This window comes from Barbatula barbatula, assembly GCF_947034865.1.
Source record: "Barbatula barbatula genome assembly, chromosome: 23".
Lineage (NCBI taxonomy): Eukaryota > Metazoa > Chordata > Actinopteri > Cypriniformes > Nemacheilidae > Barbatula > Barbatula barbatula.
Window position 1 is genome coordinate 11,598,127 of NC_136786.1, and position 21,740 is coordinate 11,619,866.

The following is a 21,740-nucleotide window of genomic DNA, read 5'->3' on the forward strand; positions in this document are numbered from 1 at the left end:
CGTATTGTAAGTTGGGCAAGCTTTCTGATGCATTTTGGCCAAAAACTTGAGAAGTCCAGTCAACAAAAATATTCTTTGTTAGAAACATGGTTAGGCTCATTTGGTTCAGTATATACAAAACAATAATTTGACTCCTTTAACTAAAAATCCTATATTGAAGTTACTTTTTTTTGGAGAGAGAACACTTTGCACGTTGGATTATTTTTAAATGCGGTTTAAAAATGACAAAAGGGTGAGTACATCATGACGGAATTTTCATTTTAAAGATGAACTATTCCTTTAAGGTCTGGTATATACTGTATATTCTTGTAAATAATATGTGGTTGCTTTACTTCACGTTGGTGAAATTGCAGAACGTCTTCCTTCCTGTATGACACTGTTAAAATTGAGCAAGACATTTTTGGGCACTTCTGCTTGTCAAATTCGAACTTATTTACATTATGTACGACTTACAAAGAGTTTGGGGAATAATAAGCAATGTGTAATAAAAAAGCAATAGTACAATACTACACAGTTACTAGTTTCAACAAAGTTTGAGGTAAGAACACTTTCTGAAAGACTTCTTAACTCTTCTTTTCGGTTTTATTAGTTGAACACTATGCTCATGACAGATATGTAGTTTGTGTTGTGTAGTGATGAAGTGTTAAGTAATTCTGTCATTTGTTGGTATATTATTTTCAGTGCCCTTTATGAGAATCCAAATGGCAAGAATTCTGATTACTTTCTTCATCATCATCAACTCTGTGTTACCACACACTCATTCAGGTTTGTCAGTCCGTCTATAAATCATGCATTAAGCATTAGCAGGTAGAGCTTTATGGTTATTTTGTGTGTTTTATGTTTCAGCTAATGTGTATTCAGCTTTACTCCCATACAGAGTAACAGCTCTCAAAGGATCTTGTGTACAGATACCCTGCACATTTGAGGTCTCAGATTTTGAGACAAAACTGCAGAAAACAAAACAGATTTATGGAATTTGGTTGATGAATTCACCACACCTTGGTAGAGATGATAGTTTTCTAGTGTTTACCGGCAGTGAAAACACCATCCAAGGATTCAGTCACATAGAAATGATTGGAAAACTCAATGAGAGAAACTGCACCACTGTCTTCTATAACATCATGATGAATCATTCACACACTTATTACTTCAGACTGCAAATGGAGCCAAATGTGTTCAGAGCAACATTTAACACCAATACAGCTGATTCAAGTGACTCAAGAAAGACTGTGAGGATCAATGTTACAGGTAAATGCCAACTACACTGAACAGACCATCTGTTTACTAACTTAAATCAAAATAAAGATGAGGTATGCTTAACAAAAACAGACTTCAAAATGTGTTAGATGTGCTCATGTTGAGGTTAAAACCTTACCTCTGCAACATCCCATATTATCAGACAATTTTACCAACCATACCAATGAATGCACGTGCCTTTAAAACTGCATTAGTACGTGCTTTTCAAAATAACTATCTACAATCATTCACCCTGCAGATTCACCACATCCTCCTGAACTCAGTATCACTCCAGATGTGTCAAAATATGTGAGAGAGGGGACTTCAGTCAGTCTGAGGTGTTCTGCTGAAGCTCCCTGCCCCAAACAACCTCCTACATTATCCTGGTCTCTCATCCCCACATCTGCCAACATTACAACACAGATACAAGAGAATCTTGACAAAACTCAATCTGTGATTTCCACCATAACCTTCATTGCTTCATACACGGATCACAGGAAGAACATCTCCTGCATTGTAACATATCCAACACACATCTCTGTGAAAAGAACCATAACGCTACTATTTCATTGTAAGATAATTTAAGCCATTTGAATTATTCATTTGATATATAACTTTTTGTTGTCAAATATGTATGGCTATGTTTGGTATCAGTGGAGTTAAACACTGTGCAGGTCTCATCATTTAATGTTTGTCATGTTCGCTTTCTCCACCAAGTTCCTCCAAAAATGACATCCATCAGTGTTAGACCATCTGCTTCAGTCTCTGTGGGCACTAATGTGACTTTGACCTGCAAATGCAAAGCCAGTCCTTTCAAAAGCATTAACTACACTTGGTATAAACGTGGACAGGAGACACCTCTAGCCTGGGAGATTAATATTACCCTCATTGTTACTCATAATAATACAGGATGGTATTTCTGCACAGCGCAGAATCAATTTGGCAACCAGACATCAGAAGAGATCCAGCTCACAATAAAAGGTGAATATTTAACATATTTTACAAAAAATATTTAACATACAGAAGTTTTTATATATGTAACGGAATTCACATTTATTCTCTCAGTCCTTTATGGAGCATCTTTGTTTGGTAAATAAATGTATCCCTGTTGTATTTCAGAGTACGGTGGATTATCCAAATCTGTGATTTATGGCTGTACAGGAGGACTTTTGTCGTTACTTGTGATTTCTGCAGTATTTGTTTACTGTGTGAGGTAATTATATAACATGATATATATATATATATATTTATACATATACTGTATATCTATGTACACAAACATCACTCAAAGATGTATTCTCTAACAGGATGGCATCCAGTCAAAACAATATCAGAGAAAAATATCAGGTGGGTCTGTGGTTTTGTTTTCTAAGGATTTTTACACATTTTACAATATATACATTAAAAGTGTTAAAATGTTAAACATTGTAACTAAAATCTAATCAGTATTTATTTGCTATTTTTTTTTAAAGTAAATTGTTTTTCTATGATCAAAGACTACTAGACTTCTTCCTAGACTTCCAGTTTTAACCAGTTGCCAAGCTTGCATATTACTATAGCATATTGGCTGTTTATTAGTGCTTATGAAGAACATAATAATGCCTTATTCTGCATACCTTAATCCTAACCGAAGCTAATATCATCACCAACAACAACCCCAAATATTCAGTAAATTAAGAGTTTGAGACTAAATGCATAGTTTGTTCATTGTGTTATAAAGCATAAAACTTGTAAAAGCTTACACCGAAAATAAGTATGTTTTAAATTGAAACTTGTTGTTTGTCAGATGATGTAATCGCATTATGTCTACATTTGAATTCATTAGGAATGCCCTTGTAATGCATTTTAAACGCAGGCTAGAAATGTTACAACATTATTAATTCACTAACTGGCTTAAAAATATATTGGAAATATTTAATAGCCGTTTTCATGACATTTGAATGAACAGATGGCTGATGATGAAACACTTATCATCTTCTATGGAGAGACTGATGTGTCAAAGCTGAAGAACTGCTTCATCACGGGAACAAACATCAGATGTGATGAACTTACAGAAATACAGTACACTCAAGTGCCATAAGGAATTACCATTAAAAAATGTACACTATCTCAGCCAATAGTGATAATACTGTTGTGCAGCAAAATGGTCTGAAATTTTTGCAACATTTGGAATTTTGTGAACATCAAAAAGTATTCTGTGTCCATACAATGGATGTCAATGAGGTCCAGTGTTGTTTGGTTACCAACATTCTTAAAATATCTTTTGTGTTCTGCAGAAGAAAGAAAGTCATAAAAGTTTGAAATGACAGGAGGATGAGAAAAAGATTTTCATTTACATTTAGCAGACGCTTTTATCCAAAGCGACTTACAAAGAGTTCAGGGAGCAATAAGGGATTTGTCATTACAACCCTAAAGCCGTCAAGTATTTACAGAATATATGGATTTTAAGTCGTTTTTGAAGGTTGCGAGAGATGTGGTTGACCAGACAGAGTTAGGTAGAATGTTCCACCAGGAAGGATTTGTGACGGAGGAAGCCTTTACTACAGAAAATTATTACCACCCTTGTTACAAATTATTAGCACAGATATGGTATTAAGTATAGCAATTCACTATTTCTTGGATTATTGAGTGCTGCATTTATCCAATCGGCAAACTACATCTAGCATAACATACATTTGTATTAAGAGAAATAGTCAATTGCATTAACCCATATTCACAAATAAACCAACTTCTCACTCTTGTGTGTCACTGAGTTTAGTCTTTGCTTGTTTTCGGTGGAATCTTTATATTATACAAGGTAAATGCTTACAGGATCATTATAAACTGTATTTTAATTTCACGTGAAATACAAAAGCCTGTTTAAATAAAGACAAAAAATCTGATTGACTTCAACCTTTTTTTATTACACCATTCCAGGTAAAAAACATAGTATACACAAATTTAAATAACAGATTTCAGTTTTCTTTGGTCCAGGTCCTTCAACATTAGATTAAGTAGAAACCTGAAATTATGACAATCATTCGTCTGATGAAAAGCAAATTAAAAATTATAATAAAAATAGCTTTCAGTGAGTAGCCAGTAAGTTTAAAAAAAAAAATTTTTATTGGTGCTATCCTTAAAACCCCGTCAGATAAAATGATTAAATGTACCTATATCCTTTTTTGCAAGAAAGGAATGTGCTTTGTAAATTCATAATGTGCTCTTGCATTAAACCGTCATTTTGGGAAACAGCTTGTAAACATCACATAAAGCTTTTCACTATTGTAAGATACTATAAGGCACCTTGGCATTGATATCACTGATATTGACACAGACGTTGTATTTTTGCATTTCTTTGGTGCAGTGCAACAGTCACATTAAAACGGTTACATCCCCAGCCCACTCCTATTACTCATCTTATATGTAATGTAGTGTCTATTCAATCCCTTACTCGCTCCTCTAGAGCTCTCAGCTCACCCTCCACCTGTGCAGGTAGATCAGCCCCAACCTGTTGGGTGAAGTAGGTCCTGAGCTCCTGTGCTTCCTTCTGCCAGAATGGTTTGGGCAGATCAAACAGAGCACCCATATCTATATTCCCATCTAGACCTTCTGTGTTAATTGCATTCTGTTGTGGAATCCATCCGACAATGCTTTTGTTGGCACCCTCGTCCTCAGAGGTACGGCCGCATCTTTTAAAGACCCACTCAAGGACGCGGGCGTTCTCTCCGAACCCTGGCCATAGGAAGGAGCCTGTCTTCGAATCTTTGCGGAACCAGTTAACGTGGAAGATCTTAGGGAGCTGGGTCGGGGCCTTGCGGGTCTCCATGCTCAACCAGTGAGCCAGGTAGTCGCCAAAGTTGTAGCCGAAGAAGGGACGCATAGCGAAGGGGTCGTGCATGATCGCCTTCCCTAGAGATTTTGAATGATACATCTTAAACATGTGCATCAAATGTGTCAATCAGTGTGTAAAATAAATTTGAGTCAAGCTGTACCTTTATGCTCAGCAGCAGCTGTAGATTCAGATCTCATGGAAGCACCCACAAACACTCCGTGACGCCAGTTAAAAGACTCATACACCAAGGGAACACCTATCAGGTTTTTTTTGAGAAACAGACATTTGAAGATATACTGTACATCACATGACTATGTAAATGGAGTTTAAAGCAGCAGTACCCACCCTCTGGTCTTCTGCCACCAAATATAATGGCATCAATAGGAACGCCCTCATCACCCTCCCATAGTGGGTCAATGATGGGACATTGACCGGCTGGGGTGCAAAACCTTGAGTTTGGATGAGCGCATAGTGAAGAATCCCCTGAGAAACATAAAGGGGAGTGTTTTTATTGCCTTTAAACATATATTTTTGACTTTCCATTTACAAGACGTACTTGTCATTATACTCTTAACCTATCAACTCTGTATTTTTCTCTCATAACTATTGACCAACTGTTCACAAAGTGACTTTGGATAAAAGTGTCTCCTAAATGAATAATGTCCTTTTATGTACCACACGTCTAGGACTAAAAGACCATGTGACTGCAACCAAACTCCTTACACTTGTTATAGTTTTAATTCGTTATTTTGTTAAGGGTACAGTTTTGAAGTTTACCGACATCTAGTGGTGAGGTTGCGATTGCAACATGCGGCTCTCAGTCTTTTGAAGTACTAAGGTTGCTGACAAAGGGCTAAGATGATGTCACGTTTACACTTCTTTGCCGAAGTAGATAAGATATTACCAATACACGCTCTGTTGAGAAGTTTGTCCATTTACGGCTGCTGTAACATGCTGAATTCCATGTGTGGGGACCCACTGTGTATGTAGTTTGAAATAACTCAGGTAAGGTAATAAAAACATAATGCTTCATTATGTAAAGTCTTTAAAGAAGACCTCTGGAGAAAAATGCACATTGGCCCTTTTTTGTTCAGCATTTGTTAACAGTGACACAGAATACTAATCTTTGTTAATGTTTTATCAAGATTGGATTGTTCAGGACCTCCTTTCTTTTTCCTTCGGATTCTGCTTATGCATATATGACACTCCTACTTTTTGAATCCACAGCCTCCTAACAAAAAACCTAATAACCAATACAAACAATCTTACCATATTTCCAGGACTTTCCATGCCAGTCTGTGAGTTTGATTCCAGGCGCAGGTGGTTTAAGCCCCTCCCACCAAACACCACCATCACTGGTCTCTCCCACATTAGTGAACACTGTGTTCCTGGAAATGGTTGCCATGGCATGAGGGTTGGTCTTTACGGATGTTCCAGGGGCGACTCCAAAGAAACCATTCTCTGGGTTAATAGCTCTGAGCTTACCTAGTATAGGAACACAACACAACACCATCATGTATTACAAGCATCTATTTCAAGTTGTTAATCGTTACACAGATTCTGGATTAAATACGGCAAAACCGTTTCCAAGCAACAGACATATTTTATTAGCATGTAAAATTTAGATAAACAGTTCTTTAATGAGTGTTATGTTTACGGAGCTATGCACTAAATTGGGTTTTATTCATTCTTTCTCTGTTGCTGAATGAAACAGCTACAATATAATTCAGTGATGGTCTTCTTCAAGGAAGTCGAAAGATGAATCGGTTGTAAAGCTGCAAGTTATTTCTCACCCTGACTGTCAAATTTCATCCAGGCAATGTCATCCCCAACACACTCAACCTTCCAGCCTGGCAGTGCCGGTTTCATCATAGCAAGGTTGGTTTTCCCACAGGCGCTCGGGAAAGCTGCTGCGATGTAGCGCTTTACACCCTGAGGATTTGTGATTCCCAGAATCTAGAGAAGAGACAAACGGGGATGTCTATTAACATCGTGTTTTATCAATTAAACATCTTAATCTGTTTCTGTGTTATCTGGGATTTTAAACCTGTAGTTCAGCTACTTTTGCTAACGTAAATGAGTGACTAAATGAATGATTTGCAATACTGAATAAAGCAATAATTCTCCATATTTTTATGGTACAATAATATTCCACCATCATGTAAACGCCTCATATGGGGGTCCTTTGTTCATGTGTGTATGCCTTACAGATTCATCATTTTAAGCATGTTTCCACACACGTACACAAGGGTCCTGGCAGTGGCGCAAAAAGTGGGTATGCGCTATATGCGGTGCATGGGGCGCCAACGCGATGGTTTAAAAAATTTGAAATAATAAAAGTTATATACATTTTCATAAGTTATTGTATATATAAAAAGTTATGTACATTTAAGAGGACTAACAGGCTAGGCGGGGCACCGGTGCCCTCATAAGATTCCATCATATCATTTATTTATTTAGACATAAGGGTAATATCGCGAGTGGGCGGGGCGCCGTGAGTTACGTTAAGTACGCAGTAACGTTGGCGAGTTGTCGTTGAAATTTGAATTTGAAAAAGATGGATAAACCAAAAAAGCTGTCGGGGGCTAAAAATTGAAAAAGAAATATGGAAAAAGGAGACGTCCTGTCAAGGGATGCGACAGCAGCTAAATACGTGGATGGTGAAAGGTAACAGGTAGGATTTAAAATGTGACGTCTATTCTTGCAAATACAATATTCATGTTAACAGACTAACGTTAGCTAGCGAGGTTGCTGAGCAACCGACCGTGGAATTATGAATAGATTTGCTACCAAACTTAATGCAAAATAATGTTGCTGCTGATATCTACATTTAGATTTTGTACCAATGCCATGCATGACATATCTCAATTTTATTAAAGAAAAATCAGAACTGGTAAATATAAGGTAGCATGCACAATAAATGACTAGAAGCTGAAAAACATTACTTATGCAATAAGGCTGGTTTATCATGGATTTTATTTTACCATTAGCTTCATGTTATCATGTTAGCTCAGCTGTGCTGTCAGACATACAGGCTACTTTACATCTGCTGGGTGACATGGAAGCTGGAAGGGCCACATTTCTCTCTCTTTAAAGATCTGTGCTATATGTGCATGTATGTATGTGTGTATGTATATATATCAGCACAGACCTTTAAAGAGAGAGAGATGTGACCCTGTAATGACTTTTCTATATGTATGTATATGTGTGTGTGTGTCATATTTGTACTTTTTAAAATTCCAAATGTTAATGTAATTCCAACAGCAGCACAACCTTACTGCATAATAGTTGTCTTATCTGATGCCATCCCTTGGCTGATTTAAACATTGAATTTAGGCTGCTATATTTAACAGCAAAGTTCATTTTATTCAGGTGTGAGGATGGTGGATCAGGAAAGACAGGGGAAAGCAAAAGGTACATTAGGTGGAAGTGTAGAGGGAGCGTGACACCAACTTGATACCAACAGATTAATTTCTTAATATTATTAATATGGAAAAGGTGGGGGTGTAACGGTTACAACGATACACTTGTCACGTTTCGGTACGGATCGGTATGTTTTTGATACGGCAAAAAGAAAGAAATGGCAGAGAAATTTCCTTTTATATATTTGTGTTCATATACCATATAATTATGGTAGGCTTACAGTAGCTGTCTGATATACTTTTAAAATAAACCTTTATTATTTCAAGCCCATACATGATGATGTCCGGCACACTTTTTTATTTACCGGGGGGGGGGGGGCACCAAAACGGTTTCTGCATACCCCCCTAACATTGGGTAGTTGCGCCCCTGGGTCCGGGTCTGTATCAGACCCGATATGTCTTACCAGCATGTGTTCCGCCAGCCAGCCCTCATCTTTGGCAATGCGAGAGGCGATGCGAAGGGCAAAGCATTTCTTTCCCAGGAGCGAGTTTCCACCATAACCGCTGCCGAAGGACAAGATCTGTCTGGTGTCTGGGAGATGTGAAATCAGCACCTTTTCTGGATTACAAGGCCAGCTGTTCACTAAAGGAGCTGAGGAGAACATATCAAGAATATCAGCAAACTACAAATTCAAACTGACTGATATCTTGAATTGATTAGTTTTCAATCATGAAATTTGATGTTTTCTGTACGGAGATGATGTTGCTTGGAACCAACATGTACTATATTTGCCAATAAAGAATATTGGTTTTCTGTTTTTTTTGTAACCAAAGTCTTATCAAACTGATCAAATTATATTATATTTTCAACTAGTGGAACCAGCATTAACTACCATAAACCAGCATAGACCAGAATAGACCAGCATGGTCTAAGTAAGTCCATGTAAAGTCCAATAAAAAACAGTCAATGTACCTTTGAGTGGTAATGGTCTGCCCAAAGAGTGCTGACAGCGAACAAACTCCGCCCCCTCTGCGAGTTTCTGCAGGACTGGCGTTCCCATGCGTGTCATGATACCCATACTGGCCACCACGTATGGAGAATCTGTCACCTGTACACCAAACTTAGCGAGTGAAGAGTTCACTGGACCCATGCTGAAGGGAATCACGTACATTGTGCGTCCTACGGAGAAACCAGTAGACAATGTACTGTATATACAGTACTAATGCATTTTGGCTCACACAATAACTTCATGTATTTGGTGTAGAGTTCATTGCACAGGAGGAATTTCCAAACCTGTCACTTATTAAGGTTAATTTTGGTTAACAGCCAGCTTCCAGAGGGATATGTTTGTGCATGAAGTCGATTTTGCTGACATGTCTGTGCTTTTGAAACGTCTGACGCAAAAGGATTGAATGATAGATTAATGGTTAGTCTAATACACACCTGCCATGCAGCCAGGAAAGCGGTCCTCTCTGGCCTTCTGGAAATCGTCCTCGCTCATCCAGCTGCCCAGCTGGGATTTAACACCTCCAGCTGGGATAGGAATAGTGTCTCTCTGAACTTTAGTGACGATTACGGTTTTACTTTCCACGCGAGCCACATCTTTAGGATCAGTTCGAGCCAACCAGCTGCATAGAGAAATTAAGAATTACTACGGGGGGGATTCAAAATGAAGGTTAACACAATAACCAGGTGTGATATGATATATAGACGTAGTTATATAAATAACATAATAGCTGAGACAAAAACTTTTTGTGATTATTTTTGTAAAATAAATCAAATAAAAAATGCTTAAAGGAATAGTTCACCTTCAAATGAAAATTCTGTCATATTTACACAACCTCTTGTTATTTCAAACCCCTATGACTTTCTTCTACAGAACACAAAATAAGATATTTAAAAAAATGTTGGTAACAGAAAGGTTTGTCCCCATTGACTTGCATTGGTTTTGTGTCCATGCAATAGAAGTCAATGGGGACGCACGGTTTTGGTTATCAACAGTTTTCAAAATATCTCCTTTTGTATATTGTAAAGGAATGAAAATCACAAAGGTTTAAATTGACAACAGGGTGAGTAAATGATGACAGAACTTAGAGTGGTGAACCTAGGCCTGAAGTGTTCAGTACTAACCAGTTCTCATATTTGGTGAGTTTTTTCACCATTCCCTCTTTCTCCAGGTTAGCCAGAATATCTGCCGTCTCTTCAGGTGTGCCCGTGACCACACGCACTTTAGCAGGTTTACATTCGGCCGCTGCCCCTGACACAAACTCAGCCACAGACGGGGGCAGAGAGGGTATAGAGGCAAGGGCCCGGACCCCCACTGTACTGATGCCATTTCTCCTGCATTGACAAACACACACAAACATGTGTTCAATGAACTGAAGGTGTACTGCGTGACATAACTGTCCAACAACTAAAGAAAAAATATTTTTGAAAATTAATTTTACACGCAAGCACTTTACAACTTTAGACACACACTGTTCTCAGTACTATTTGCATATTGTTTTGTACAGAGTAACTTTGTATTTGCTCTAATTTCTACGATGGGTGGGGACTTTAACATCATCTTGTCTACCTTGAAGTTAATTTCTGTTTTAGATAAATCAACCTGGTCAGTGTTGAGGGCAAGGTTTAAGGATGGTTTAGAAAGTAAATACAAATAAAATACAGAATGACCAATTCTTCACCGAAATCAAAACCATAGGTATGTTTTTAGATTGACTCACACAACTAACAGGTCAAACCAGATATGGTGGATCGTACTGTCTATAACCTTATTTTGAAATTATATTTCTTCATTACAAACCCCACCCCTTTTAGCACGCAAATAAAAATGGACGTTTATTGTGAAGGGCCATACATGAACTCTATAGAGGCATGTAAACTGGTTTAGCCTGACATTCCACCAGATGGGAATGCAAATGACAAAAGCAAACCAAACATTCAAGTTAAGTTACTGTATGTTATTATGTTTTAATAAAAAGAAAACGTAGACATAATAGTTCCGGAGCAGATCTCAACCAAACTCTTTTGAGTCACTTCAGCTGCATGTAAGTGTAAAGAGCGATGCATGATTAATAACACAAGGGATAGTTCACAAATGAAAATTCATTCATCTTTGTGTCAATACAAAGCTATATGATTTTCTCTTTTCAAGAACACAAACGATATTTTAAAAGTATGTTGGGAACTGAGCATTGACATTTGTGGTATCACAAAGACATTTCTCAAAATCTCTTATTTTGTGTTCCACAGAAGAAAGTCACACACAGCTTTTGAATAGTAGAATGATGGCATCACTTATTTTTGGGCGAACTATGCCTTTCACTTAAATTGGTCTGATAAATTGCCGGTTGTGGAACTGAAGCTGTAAAATTTAGCTGATGTGTGTACTTTGGAACAAAATACCCTTTTCCATTAATCAACTCATCTGCCTGATCTTGAAGACCTTCTGAAGATTTCAGTTAGAAGAATGCTTGAAATTGGTCCTGTTTAGAAACCTAAACGGTGCAAAGTTGTTTACAAAACAATATTTCAAGATATAATTTTGTTTAAAATATATGAGTAGAACAAAATCAGCCAAGACACCAAACACTAGAGCATGCCAAGCTGTTATATAAACTGATATAAATTGATATAAATAACAACATTTTCACCATTATTAATAACAAGACTCATAACCAGACTAGAATCAGGACTAGAATTCGAGTAGCAAAAGTGGGCTTCCTTCACCATTTACCCTCCTGTTCTTCTCAAACCCCACCCCCGTTTCAACACCCCCTACCCGACTACCAATCTCACTCTATTGTCTTCCAAAGCCATCAACCGCTTACAAACTCGAGAACAAACATGAATCCCTCAGGCTATCACAGTTTCGAACCACAAGCTCAGTGTTGCCAGGTTGGGTGGACAATTTCCAGCCCAAAGGCTCACTATAATCCGCTCCGCCAATAACCAGCCCAAATTTTTACTTACAAAATAATGTGATAGAAATGTATTGCAATGTCAATCAACGATATAGTAACCATTTCAAGTTCACCTATGCAGATAATGGTTAATAAGGAGACGGGGTGGTGGTGGGATGCTTAAAGACTGGAGAATGAAGGTAAGACGGGTTGACTATTTATAAGCTCTCTCTCTCGCTCTAACTGATAAATCGGGTGCTGTGATTGCTGATAAAGGACAGGCAGAGTTAATTATCTGCTACATTTACATTTAGTTATTTAGCAGACGCCAAAGCGACTTACAAAGAGTTCGGGGAGCAATAAGCGATATGTCATAAAAGAGCACAAAAGCAATAGTGCATTTGGTGCATATACTAAGTTGCTACTGCTCCTTCCGAAATTAGTTAATAAAACATAATTTATATCCTTTAAACAAAGTATGACAAGATGACAAAATATAATAAAAAACAGGAAAACAAATCAAACACATGCGAGAGAGAGAGAGAGAGAGAGAGAGAGAGAGAGAGAGAGAGAGAGATTTTGTTTCTCATAAAACTGTTACGTGTGTTTCATGTGCATTTGTGAACAGTCTGCAGTTCCACCAGCCTATGTGGGGAGGGAATGCACAGGAACCCTTCTGATTGGTCTGGTTTTGTGGGGGTGTGCTTTACTGCCTGTTCTAATTGATGGTGTATTACTCAGCAATTATTAGGGGGAGGGAGGGATCGTGGCTTCTTTTGAAAGTGGTTAGACCGGAGAAAAATGCCTTGGGTAGGTGAACAAAATTTGGGCTGCTTATGAAATTAAAAACCCACCCAGGCAGCCTGCCTTTTCATTGCTTTTATTTAGTCAAGTTCTTTCTAAACGTTCGAAAATAATGTGTAGTGCAGCCATAAACACATTATTCCTTAACACAACCCTAACTGGTTCAGTTTAACCAATCGGGTCAGGGATAGGGAGACTTATTCTGGTGAGAGAGTCACAAAACAATACAATAAAATAAAGATTATCACAAAGGATTTGCAAGGATATCTATCTTTACATCAGCAGTTACACTTTCAGTTTGATCTGAATTTACCATTTTGTCAGAATTCCCATTGGGAAACCGGAGTGACTTCTGCTTTGATTCAGTGTGATGTTTATGCCAAAGCTTGTCCTTAACCTTACAACAGAAAATCCAGTTTTCAATGACTTACATTTCTGCATTCCTTCGTATGACACACTAAATACCCAAGTGACTTCAAGTGCCTTCAAGTGACACGTAATGTGTGTCAAAAGTCAATTTTTCACAATAGCAGACTATATAATTAATGACTTCAGTTTGTGCTGCATTGTAGCCATATATCCTCAAATGAATCAGCCTTGGATCAACAAGGGACTGGAGGGTGATGTCCACTGGTTTACAGAGAATCCAAGCTTGTTTAAATGTCTATCAACATTACGAAATACAACAAGGATGTTTGCCATGGAAAAGGGCCAAGTGCATCAACCCAACTCATTCTCAATAACCTGATAAAGTCATGTATCGTATACGAACCCTTTAATTCAGTCCGACAGCTCTTTGGCCATCATATACCACAAGATATAGACATTGAATGCATTCCCTCTTATTTAATAACATAACTGGGTGACAAACTAGTTATTCAGAAATATGAAGCATCATTGAGAGGCATTCCGATGCAGAAGATGCATGTAGCATAGTGATCAATACGGATGTTATTGTTTTAAATGTAAAGTTTCAAACTGAAAATCACTCACCTCCTTAGTACTCCAAGCAACATGCAAGACATCTTTGGTTCGAGTAGATTTGAAGTGCAGAAAAGAACTCGAATAATGACTTTAAGGGAAAAAAAGAAATAATATACAGTAGTGGGAGAGGGATAACTTTGTCCTCTTCAATTCCGAGCACCTCTCATATCAAATGGGTGGCTGTGATAAAGTCCAGCTAGTGAGGTAGTGTAGAGTAGAGCGAGACCCTTGCACTTTAACACGTGTAACTCATCGCCAGCTGATCCCACCCTTGCCGCAGGTCCTGCTTTAATAAAGACAGAGACGTTTTCCGATAGCAAACAAGTCTGAGATCGGACGCGTTGGCAAACTTCCTATTCTACAAACACGGCAAGTCAAGCGTTTCAGTCACCGCGCCACTTCAATAAAACACTCGTGCATCCAATTCATCAAAAAGTCCTAGTTTGAGTCCTAGCACAATGCTCACGAGTCATCGAAGTTGTTTAAGTCGATCAGATGCAGCGCTACAAAGAAACAGCAGGCGAACATCAGACTCGGGCTGATGCAAGCGAGCGCGCTGCTTTCTGTGTCCGATCACGCAAAGCACTCAGTGAGCCGAGTCGCGCACGTCCCGCGTGCTAAAACAAACACAGATGAGAAAAGGTTTCTGCAGGTTAATAATGTTTTTAAAGTTTCTTTGAGGTCTGACGTCAGGTAGAGTTTGTGCCAGGTCAGCAGATGTTAATAAAGTTGACGGTGTGTACCGTCAGGCGGAAGCTCATTGGCTGTGTTACGTCACTCCATTCATCCGTAAGCGCGGGGTCCGAGACAGCTGTAAATGTTATTTTTTTAATGTTTATAACACGTGATACGATTGTTTCATTAATGTTTATGGTTCATATTAGAATTAAAAAACAATCGCATTTAACCATAATTTGTGGGCTTGCGCACACATCTTTCATGTTAATTGAACGCCAACGTATAAGCAGCAGCAAATACGATTAAATAGAAATGATAGATTTTACAAATGTATTAATTTTGTGCATATCAAAACAAAACTACACATGTGCTGCGTGGTTAACTCCAGTTACTGTGACCATTGGCAAAAAAAAGAGATACGTGAGAGAACACAGGAACGCTTGGAACAGGCTAAAGATCACAGGGTTTGTGACAGAGACGTAGATTAGAGGATAGAGATAAAGTGAAATAGCCATTGTGGTTAGACTTTAATCTGTATGAAGTAACTGTAAATCCACTTTCAGTGATCAAATGTTAGTTGTTCTTCAATCAACTTTAAGACATTGTTTAAAATACTACATAGCCTATCTTTTAACCCTAACCAATTCCACAACCACTGCCTCAACACACACGTGTTTAGTTTCCATGTTTATGTTTTTTTTCCAAAGACACAATCATTTTAATAAGCCTACTGTAAAATGTATATTCTATCCCCTAAACCTAACCCTCTGACAATCGTTTGTACATTTTTTACATAACGTAGTTTAATGTATATGCTATTTTCCTCATTTGGACCAAAACATTTCCCCACAAGGTCAAAAACATTTGGTCACAACAATGCTGGGTTTACCAGGACCAGACACACAACATGTTTTGATAGTAAAGAGGACTTTACCCTTTGGATTTTCCAAGGCCAACCCAAAAGAGTCTTGCACGTAAATGAATGCAAAAAAACGAAGTTCAAACCCATTCTTGTGTCATTGTTTGCCTAAATTGGCATATAACATTGTACAGATACCCACGTTCTATTTCATGAAAATAATTTAATTAAATAGTCTGACAAGATCATGTAACAGATGTTCTGTTCAATAACCTCCTTTGATATGCAAACAAGCAGCCTGACATTGTAAACAGCAGTATTCTGTTTAATCAGTGCTATCATGATGGATAGTAAACTTCACAGTGGGCAAGCGGAAAGTCATGACATAAACAGGGTCTTTAATCTCCTCTGTTTCTAACATGATTTTATTGATTAGATCTGGCCGAACGCAATTGTACCCTGGTATTCGTGCTGTGCATGTGGGAACAGCACACAGTGTTCTGTTTGATATGTGACCCGTGTCTTTTATTGAGACCATTAAAAGCAACTATTAGCTAATAAAAAACAATGTAAATGTTCAAACTTTAAAATGGTTTTGACATCGTCTCTGTAGCTTTTGTAATTACTTTGAATGTTGTCTGTTACTACCACTACTCACCTGTTAAAAGTGATTAGATTGTTTTGGTGTAACTCTTAAAGGACATTAAACAATTGTTACATTATTTGCATCAGTGTGTTGACAGTACTTTCCCTTTTTTTCCAATTTGACAAAACCTTGTAGGACTTTTATTTTAACTTCGAAAAAATAGTAGGATTTTATTTGTAGGACTTTTATTCTAGGTGGCAAACCCCAGCCTGCTTCCGTAACTAAACCAAAGTTGTATCGTTGTTGCCGCCCCCTTTTGGTGGCATTGAGAATAATTTATTTAACACTTAATTCACTTTCATTTTCATTCTCTCTGCTGACTAACAGTGGCAACTCATCGTTTCGACGATCACAACGGGATATTGTCTTTATAGTCGGACTTAGGTCCCACAATAGTGGGAGTAAGACATAAACTTTACTGCAAACTGTTTTTTTGTTTTAGTTTTGCACCAAAAAGACAAATCGAAACAATTATTCTGCAACAATGACTTCCTTAGACATGAGTCCCGCCTCTAAAAAACAGGTAAGCCACGTATTTAGGCCTAAAACGGCTTTAAACCCATTTAAACCTGTTAATTCGGAGAGAATATTAAAGCCTGTGGCTACGTAGGGCCCCATGTTTGTCATACCTTTGTGTTTACTTGCGTCTGTGTGTTGACAGCATGCGTTACATTTTTATCTAACACTTCCTGTGTTTTGCAGGTGGATGGATTCGCTCAGAAAATTAACAAAGAGGTTATTATAGATTCATTAAATTTCCCAGTCTTCCTTGCTGAAGTTAACTAGTCTTTTCATTTTATTTGTGAATATTGTTCATAATTTAGTTGGATACTGTGGTTACTTGTGTTATATATTATGAGTATGGCTCAAGTATTTTACTGTTAATGACAAATGTTTTAACCCTTGCAACAGGCCGAACATTTGGTTTCAAACATTTTCCCCAAGAAGATTGCAGAAATGGACAATATATTAAAGGTATGAATTGATACGTCATACGAAACAGAGTAAAGCTGAGAGCTGGAGCTATTGTTTTAGCTTGAATGCTGTTAGACTTTACATTTGTCTTGTTTGATTTTCTAGGCATCACTGAGCCTGAAGGATCTGTCTGTCATCAAGGCTCCTTTGGATATTCCGATCCCAGACCCTGTCAAAGAGGAGCTCAAGAGAAAGAAGAAGGAGGAGGTCACCACAACATTCTTTTATTATTTGCAAACTTTATGATTTACATTAACATCTTTATGAATGATATCATGCCAGGTTTTTATATTGTATCTTAAAACCATGGTTCGAGTTAACTAATCGATTATTTAAGACAAGTAATGGCTTATTATTTACAGAAAGCTGCAAAAGAGGGGAAGAAAGATGCAAAGAAGGATGAGAAGAAGGATGAAGACAGCGATGAAGGTAAACAAATCCTTTAATAAGAATTAATCTGGGAAAAGGAAACTGAAAATGTTACTTAAACTGTTCCGTTTTCATAGTAAAAAAATCCCCTGAAAACGATCTCTTCTGTAATTCACAGTCTGAACACAAGGTGGCACCGATTTAGCATTTCATGTTAGAGATATTTGAAGGAATCTCAAGTTGTTCCAAACCTGTATACATTTCTTTTTTATTTTGTTGAACACAAAGAAATATATTTGGAAGAATGTTACCGAGTGACATTTCTGGGGCGCCATTGACAACCATTAACATGCTTGCCAAAGGGGGCCAGAACTGTTTGTTTTTCTTAATGTCTTCAAAATATTTGTGTGTTTACCAGGACAAATAGAATATATGCAATAATTATTTCTACTTTGGTAGTTAATGCTGCCCCAGAAATCTGAGTTGCTAACATTCTTCCAAACATGTCTCTTTGTGTTCAACAAAACAAAGAAATGTATACAGGTTTGGAACAACTAGAGAAGAATAATAATATAATATTAATAATATTAATAACTAGAGTATAATAATAATATTGTCATTTTTGGCTGAACTATCCCTTTAAGTCTGTACATTTAAAAAAAGTTTGTGTGAATGTTCATCCATCTGTAACCTTAGAATGTAAGTTACTAATAATGGTGGTAATTGTGTTAAAATTATGTTCATTCTAATTTTATTTTAAAGGTCCTCAATGTGGTCCTGTTGCCTGCAATGAGACCGTAGAGAAACTCCTCAAACAGATTAAGCCTGAAATTCAGACTCTAAAGGAGTGTCTTAACACGGTAAGGTGCAATTTACTTGTATTGTCATTGATAGACAGTAGAAACTCCTTATATCATTTACTGTATATAGTAGTTCAGTTTAGAGTTAATGCACTGTTTGGTGATTTTATAAATACCGCATTGTACATTGTGGCACTATTTGCATTTTGCATCTTTCTGCAGGTGTCAATGTGGTTACAGCTACAGATCCCCAAAATTGAAGATGGGAACAATTTTGGAGTTTCTGTACAGGTCTGCGACAACACTACAATAAAATGAATTGTCAGCTGAATAATAATAATTATTATTTTGTTTCCTAAAATCATTTAGATTAAAAATTGTTAATCCATCTAATGCATGAAATGTGTTTTAATAAGTAGAATTTTATGAGTGACTGCAAAATTGTTTTCACAGGAAAAAGTTTTTGAAATGCTTACCAATACTCGTACCAAGATTGAGGGATTCCAGACACAGATTTCCAAGTATGACACCACGCTGCATAATAACCACAAAATACACAATAACCCCTTCTTATAACTTAATTATAGATGCATTCCATCAAGATTATGCACTTTCTTGCATGTGACGCACAAATAAATGTGATACATTTTGTATAACCAGGTACTACAGTGAAAGGGGAGATGCTGTAGCCAAGGCTTCCAAACAGCCACATGTGGTCAGTTTATTGAAATAAGATCCATTTCTAGCTAGCTGAAAGAAACAGTGTTTTGTCTTGGGATTTATTCATTTGATTCATTAATACATTTTTTGCCCGATTTTAGGGAGATTACAGACAACTCGTTCATGAACTGGATCAGTACCAGTATTGTGAGTTACGCATCATAGTCTTGGAGATTTGCAACACTTACGTGAGTTGACACTTCACTTATCCTATGGATAATAATTTACTGCATCCATAAGCTTTTTCTTTTAGCACTTTTTTATAATTGTGAATAAACATATATGAACGAGCATTAGCTTATGAGCGAAAACAAAAACACCATACAAGTGTTATGTAAGCGCACTTTTATTTATATATATATTTCTGTAATTGATTTGATTCATTCTATTTTGATCTCTAGGCTGTGTTGTATGACGTCATCATCAAGAATCTTGACAAGATTAAGAAACCCAGAGGAGATTTATCTTCAAAAGCGCTCATCTACTGAGAAACCAAGCCCATTTGCACTGAAAAGAAACAAACACACACATTCGCAGGAATTGAAACATGTCACATTCAATTTCACAGTCACAGTGCATTTACTATATCTTTAATTTCATGCATCAAAATAATCTTCTGTTTTACAGTTTTTACTCAATAAAAAAGTGATAAAACGTTAAGTGTGGAGCCTTTCATGTTTTTTTTGTTTTCATCTTGAAACATTTACATTGTCGATTGGCCCGATACAAAAACGCCTGCTTTTCCTACACCAACCTGGTTTCAAAGCACGCCAATACTCAAAGTCCATTCCATCCCAAATACACCAAAGCTCCTCCAACCAGCTGGGAGAAACAGTAGAAAATGTGCCAACAAACAGAATCAGAAATATCCAGAGACTCAACAACGATGCACACAACAAGAAGAGAATCCTCAGTGGAGCCCTTAGAGGCCTCCCTAAAGCCATGCAAGCAGGGCTTCAAAAATCAAGAATTCTATCTGATACCTCACATCCCTGCCGCTGTAGCCCTGCCTTGAGGCGGCACCTTTACCCCTTTCCCCTCTCAGGAGCAACAAGGGGCCGCAGTCGGATGTGTCAGAGTTCAGGGGGTCAATGGGGGCCGCCGTTGCACTATTTAGCGGCTGGAAACCACTTCCAGAGGCTTCCACAAGAAGAGAGAGCAAACGACGAATGAGTGACCACATCACAGCATCACAGCGAGTTGAGGGAATTGAAAGATGGAGTGAATGATGGAGTCACTGATGCTCCGCCTGACAGCTCAACAGCTTTTCAGACTGTGAGAGCCCTGAACTCAACAAAAGACTCAATAAAATGTAGTCTATTATGTTTACATGTTTCACAAACACAGATATCTACCCGATGAACCCAGTGAAACCTCGGACCTCCTTTCCTCTATATTCTTGACTGCTCCGCCTGCCATGCATAAGGCGTAAGAAATGTCCTATTGGCCATTTAAACTGTGCTGAAATAGTTTGGTTATAACACCTAGTCCTATTAAGGGAATCTGATTGTTAATTTTAAATATGCAAAATTTATTAATTTGAAAAGAAAATGCTGTCTGAAAAACAAATGACCAATTAGTACAGCTATTAGATCAGTAAATGTCACCAGAACCGAGTGCAGAAGCTTGTTGGTAGAAGTATTCATCTTGTAAATCAGGGGTAGGCAACCTAAGGCACGCGTGCCACTATCGGCACGCCGAGGGAAAATCAATTGCACGCCAAGCACATTTAGATAAATGATTTATTTAATACAAAACTAGTGTTTGTGAAGTTAAGAAAAATATTACTACTAATAATAATAATAATAACTACTGGTCATATTCGCATGACAAATTGCCTGTTATTCTGTAATCGTACTCAACATCTTTTACATAAAGTTGTCTGCTTTAGATGTCACGTGTCATCGATTGCTTAGTTTGCGCTCACCGTGGTGCTGAATTTCAGACGAGGTTAAAAAATGGCTACTACGCAAAAGAAGGCAAAAACTGATGTTCGGTCATTCCTCTTGGAGAGAAGAATTTGGTTTTGTTTTTCAAAAAGATCGTGCCGTATGCACTTTATGTTTAGAAAATGTTGTGTGCCGTACATCCAGCGTTAAGCGCCATTTTGAAACAAAACACGAAAAATCCTTCAAAGATGAGGCAGATAAGGCAGAGTCCATCAGACGCGCTGTCTCCAGTTATGAGAAACAAAGCGGCAGTCTTCGTGTTTTTACTAGTTTGAAAAATAATGCTTCTGAAGCAAGTTACCGACTTGCTCATTGCATTCTGTTTTGTGTTTTATAGCCATATAGTACAAGTATACAAATAGTGTCAATCTAAAAAATATATAATGTACAATTACATGTAATACTAAACGTTGACGTTAAAATGGCACAGTGGTTGCCATGAAAAAAATAAATGGCACAGCACTTCAAAAAGGTTGCCGACCCCTGTTGTAAATGATCTCCAGAAGCCCACAGAGATCCATTATGGTTTGTACTTCCAATGCATTTTCAACAGACTGAAAGCATGAATTAAGAACTGAGGTCTTTCTACCGTTTTTACAGATGAGAGCAACCTGGTGGTTTATGTCACATGCTCCAAACAT

The 21,740-nt window shown here is 37.6% G+C and overlaps 3 protein-coding genes across 5 annotated transcripts; 2 read left to right on the forward strand and 1 right to left on the reverse strand.

The window, feature by feature from the left end:
- The first annotated feature begins 359 nt into the window (after positions 1-359).
- Positions 360-4,123, forward strand: LOC306911891 (B-cell receptor CD22-like). Of its 2 annotated transcripts, none has more exons than XM_079487601.1 (8): positions 360-538; positions 682-765; positions 847-1,248; positions 1,496-1,807; positions 1,954-2,217; positions 2,356-2,449; positions 2,544-2,583; positions 3,185-4,123. In XM_079487601.1, the coding sequence occupies exons 2-8, from the start codon at positions 690-692 to the stop codon at positions 3,314-3,316; spliced, it is 1,320 nt and encodes a 439-aa protein (XP_079343727.1). In that variant the 5' UTR covers positions 360-538; positions 682-689; the 3' UTR covers positions 3,317-4,123. The 2 variants fall into 2 exon arrangements, with proteins under 2 accessions (XP_079343727.1, XP_079343728.1); XM_079487602.1 differs by having other exon boundaries at positions 366-538; positions 2,709-3,985.
- Positions 4,119-14,900, reverse strand: pck2 (phosphoenolpyruvate carboxykinase 2 (mitochondrial)). The gene is made up of 10 exons (XM_079487600.1): positions 14,113-14,900; positions 10,541-10,750; positions 9,854-10,038; positions 9,383-9,589; positions 8,874-9,061; positions 6,841-7,003; positions 6,317-6,532; positions 5,393-5,530; positions 5,208-5,303; positions 4,119-5,124 (listed from the first exon to the last, which is right to left on the reverse strand). The coding sequence occupies exons 1-10, from the start codon at positions 14,142-14,144 to the stop codon at positions 4,655-4,657; spliced, it is 1,905 nt and encodes a 634-aa protein (XP_079343726.1). The 5' UTR covers positions 14,145-14,900; the 3' UTR covers positions 4,119-4,654.
- psme1 (proteasome activator subunit 1) lies at positions 14,334-19,815 on the forward strand. Of its 2 annotated transcripts, none has more exons than XM_079487605.1 (12): positions 14,334-14,472; positions 16,729-16,809; positions 16,989-17,021; positions 17,199-17,261; positions 17,367-17,468; positions 17,624-17,690; positions 18,393-18,490; positions 18,653-18,721; positions 18,884-18,951; positions 19,091-19,145; positions 19,252-19,338; positions 19,552-19,809. In XM_079487605.1, exons 2-12 carry the CDS (start codon positions 16,771-16,773, stop codon positions 19,636-19,638), a joined length of 768 nt encoding a protein of 255 aa, XP_079343731.1. In that variant the 5' UTR covers positions 14,334-14,472; positions 16,729-16,770; the 3' UTR covers positions 19,639-19,809. The 2 variants fall into 2 exon arrangements, with proteins under 2 accessions (XP_079343731.1, XP_079343730.1); XM_079487604.1 differs by lacking the exon at positions 14,334-14,472 and adding an exon at positions 14,856-15,245 and having other exon boundaries at positions 19,552-19,815.
- Positions 19,816-21,740: the final 1,925 nt, after the last annotated feature.

Excerpts from the sequence above, each read along its gene's own strand:
- LOC306911891 (XM_079487601.1), top strand. The coding sequence starts at position 690 with ATGAGAATCCAAATGGCAAGAATTCTGATTACTTTCTTCATCATCATC. Across the intron at positions 766-846 it reads GTTACCACACACTCATTCAG|CTAATGTGTATTCAGCTTTA; the intron begins GTTTGTCAGTCC and ends TTTATGTTTCAG. Across the intron at positions 1,249-1,495 it reads TGTGAGGATCAATGTTACAG|ATTCACCACATCCTCCTGAA; the intron begins GTAAATGCCAAC and ends TTCACCCTGCAG.
- pck2 (XM_079487600.1), bottom strand. The coding sequence starts at position 14,144 with ATGTCTTGCATGTTGCTTGGAGTACTAAGGAG. Across the intron at positions 10,751-14,112 it reads TTGCTTGGAGTACTAAGGAG|GAGAAATGGCATCAGTACAG; the intron begins GTGAGTGATTTT and ends TTGTCAATGCAG. Across the intron at positions 6,533-6,840 it reads GATGAAATTTGACAGTCAGG|GTAAGCTCAGAGCTATTAAC; the intron begins GTGAGAAATAAC and ends TTCCTATACTAG.
- psme1 (XM_079487604.1), top strand. The coding sequence starts at position 15,147 with ATGTGCTGCGTGGTTAACTCCAGTTACTGTGACCATTGGCAAAAAAAA. Across the intron at positions 17,262-17,366 it reads AAATGGACAATATATTAAAG|GCATCACTGAGCCTGAAGGA; the intron begins GTATGAATTGAT and ends TTGATTTTCTAG. Across the intron at positions 17,691-18,392 it reads GGATGAAGACAGCGATGAAG|GTCCTCAATGTGGTCCTGTT; the intron begins GTAAACAAATCC and ends TTTATTTTAAAG.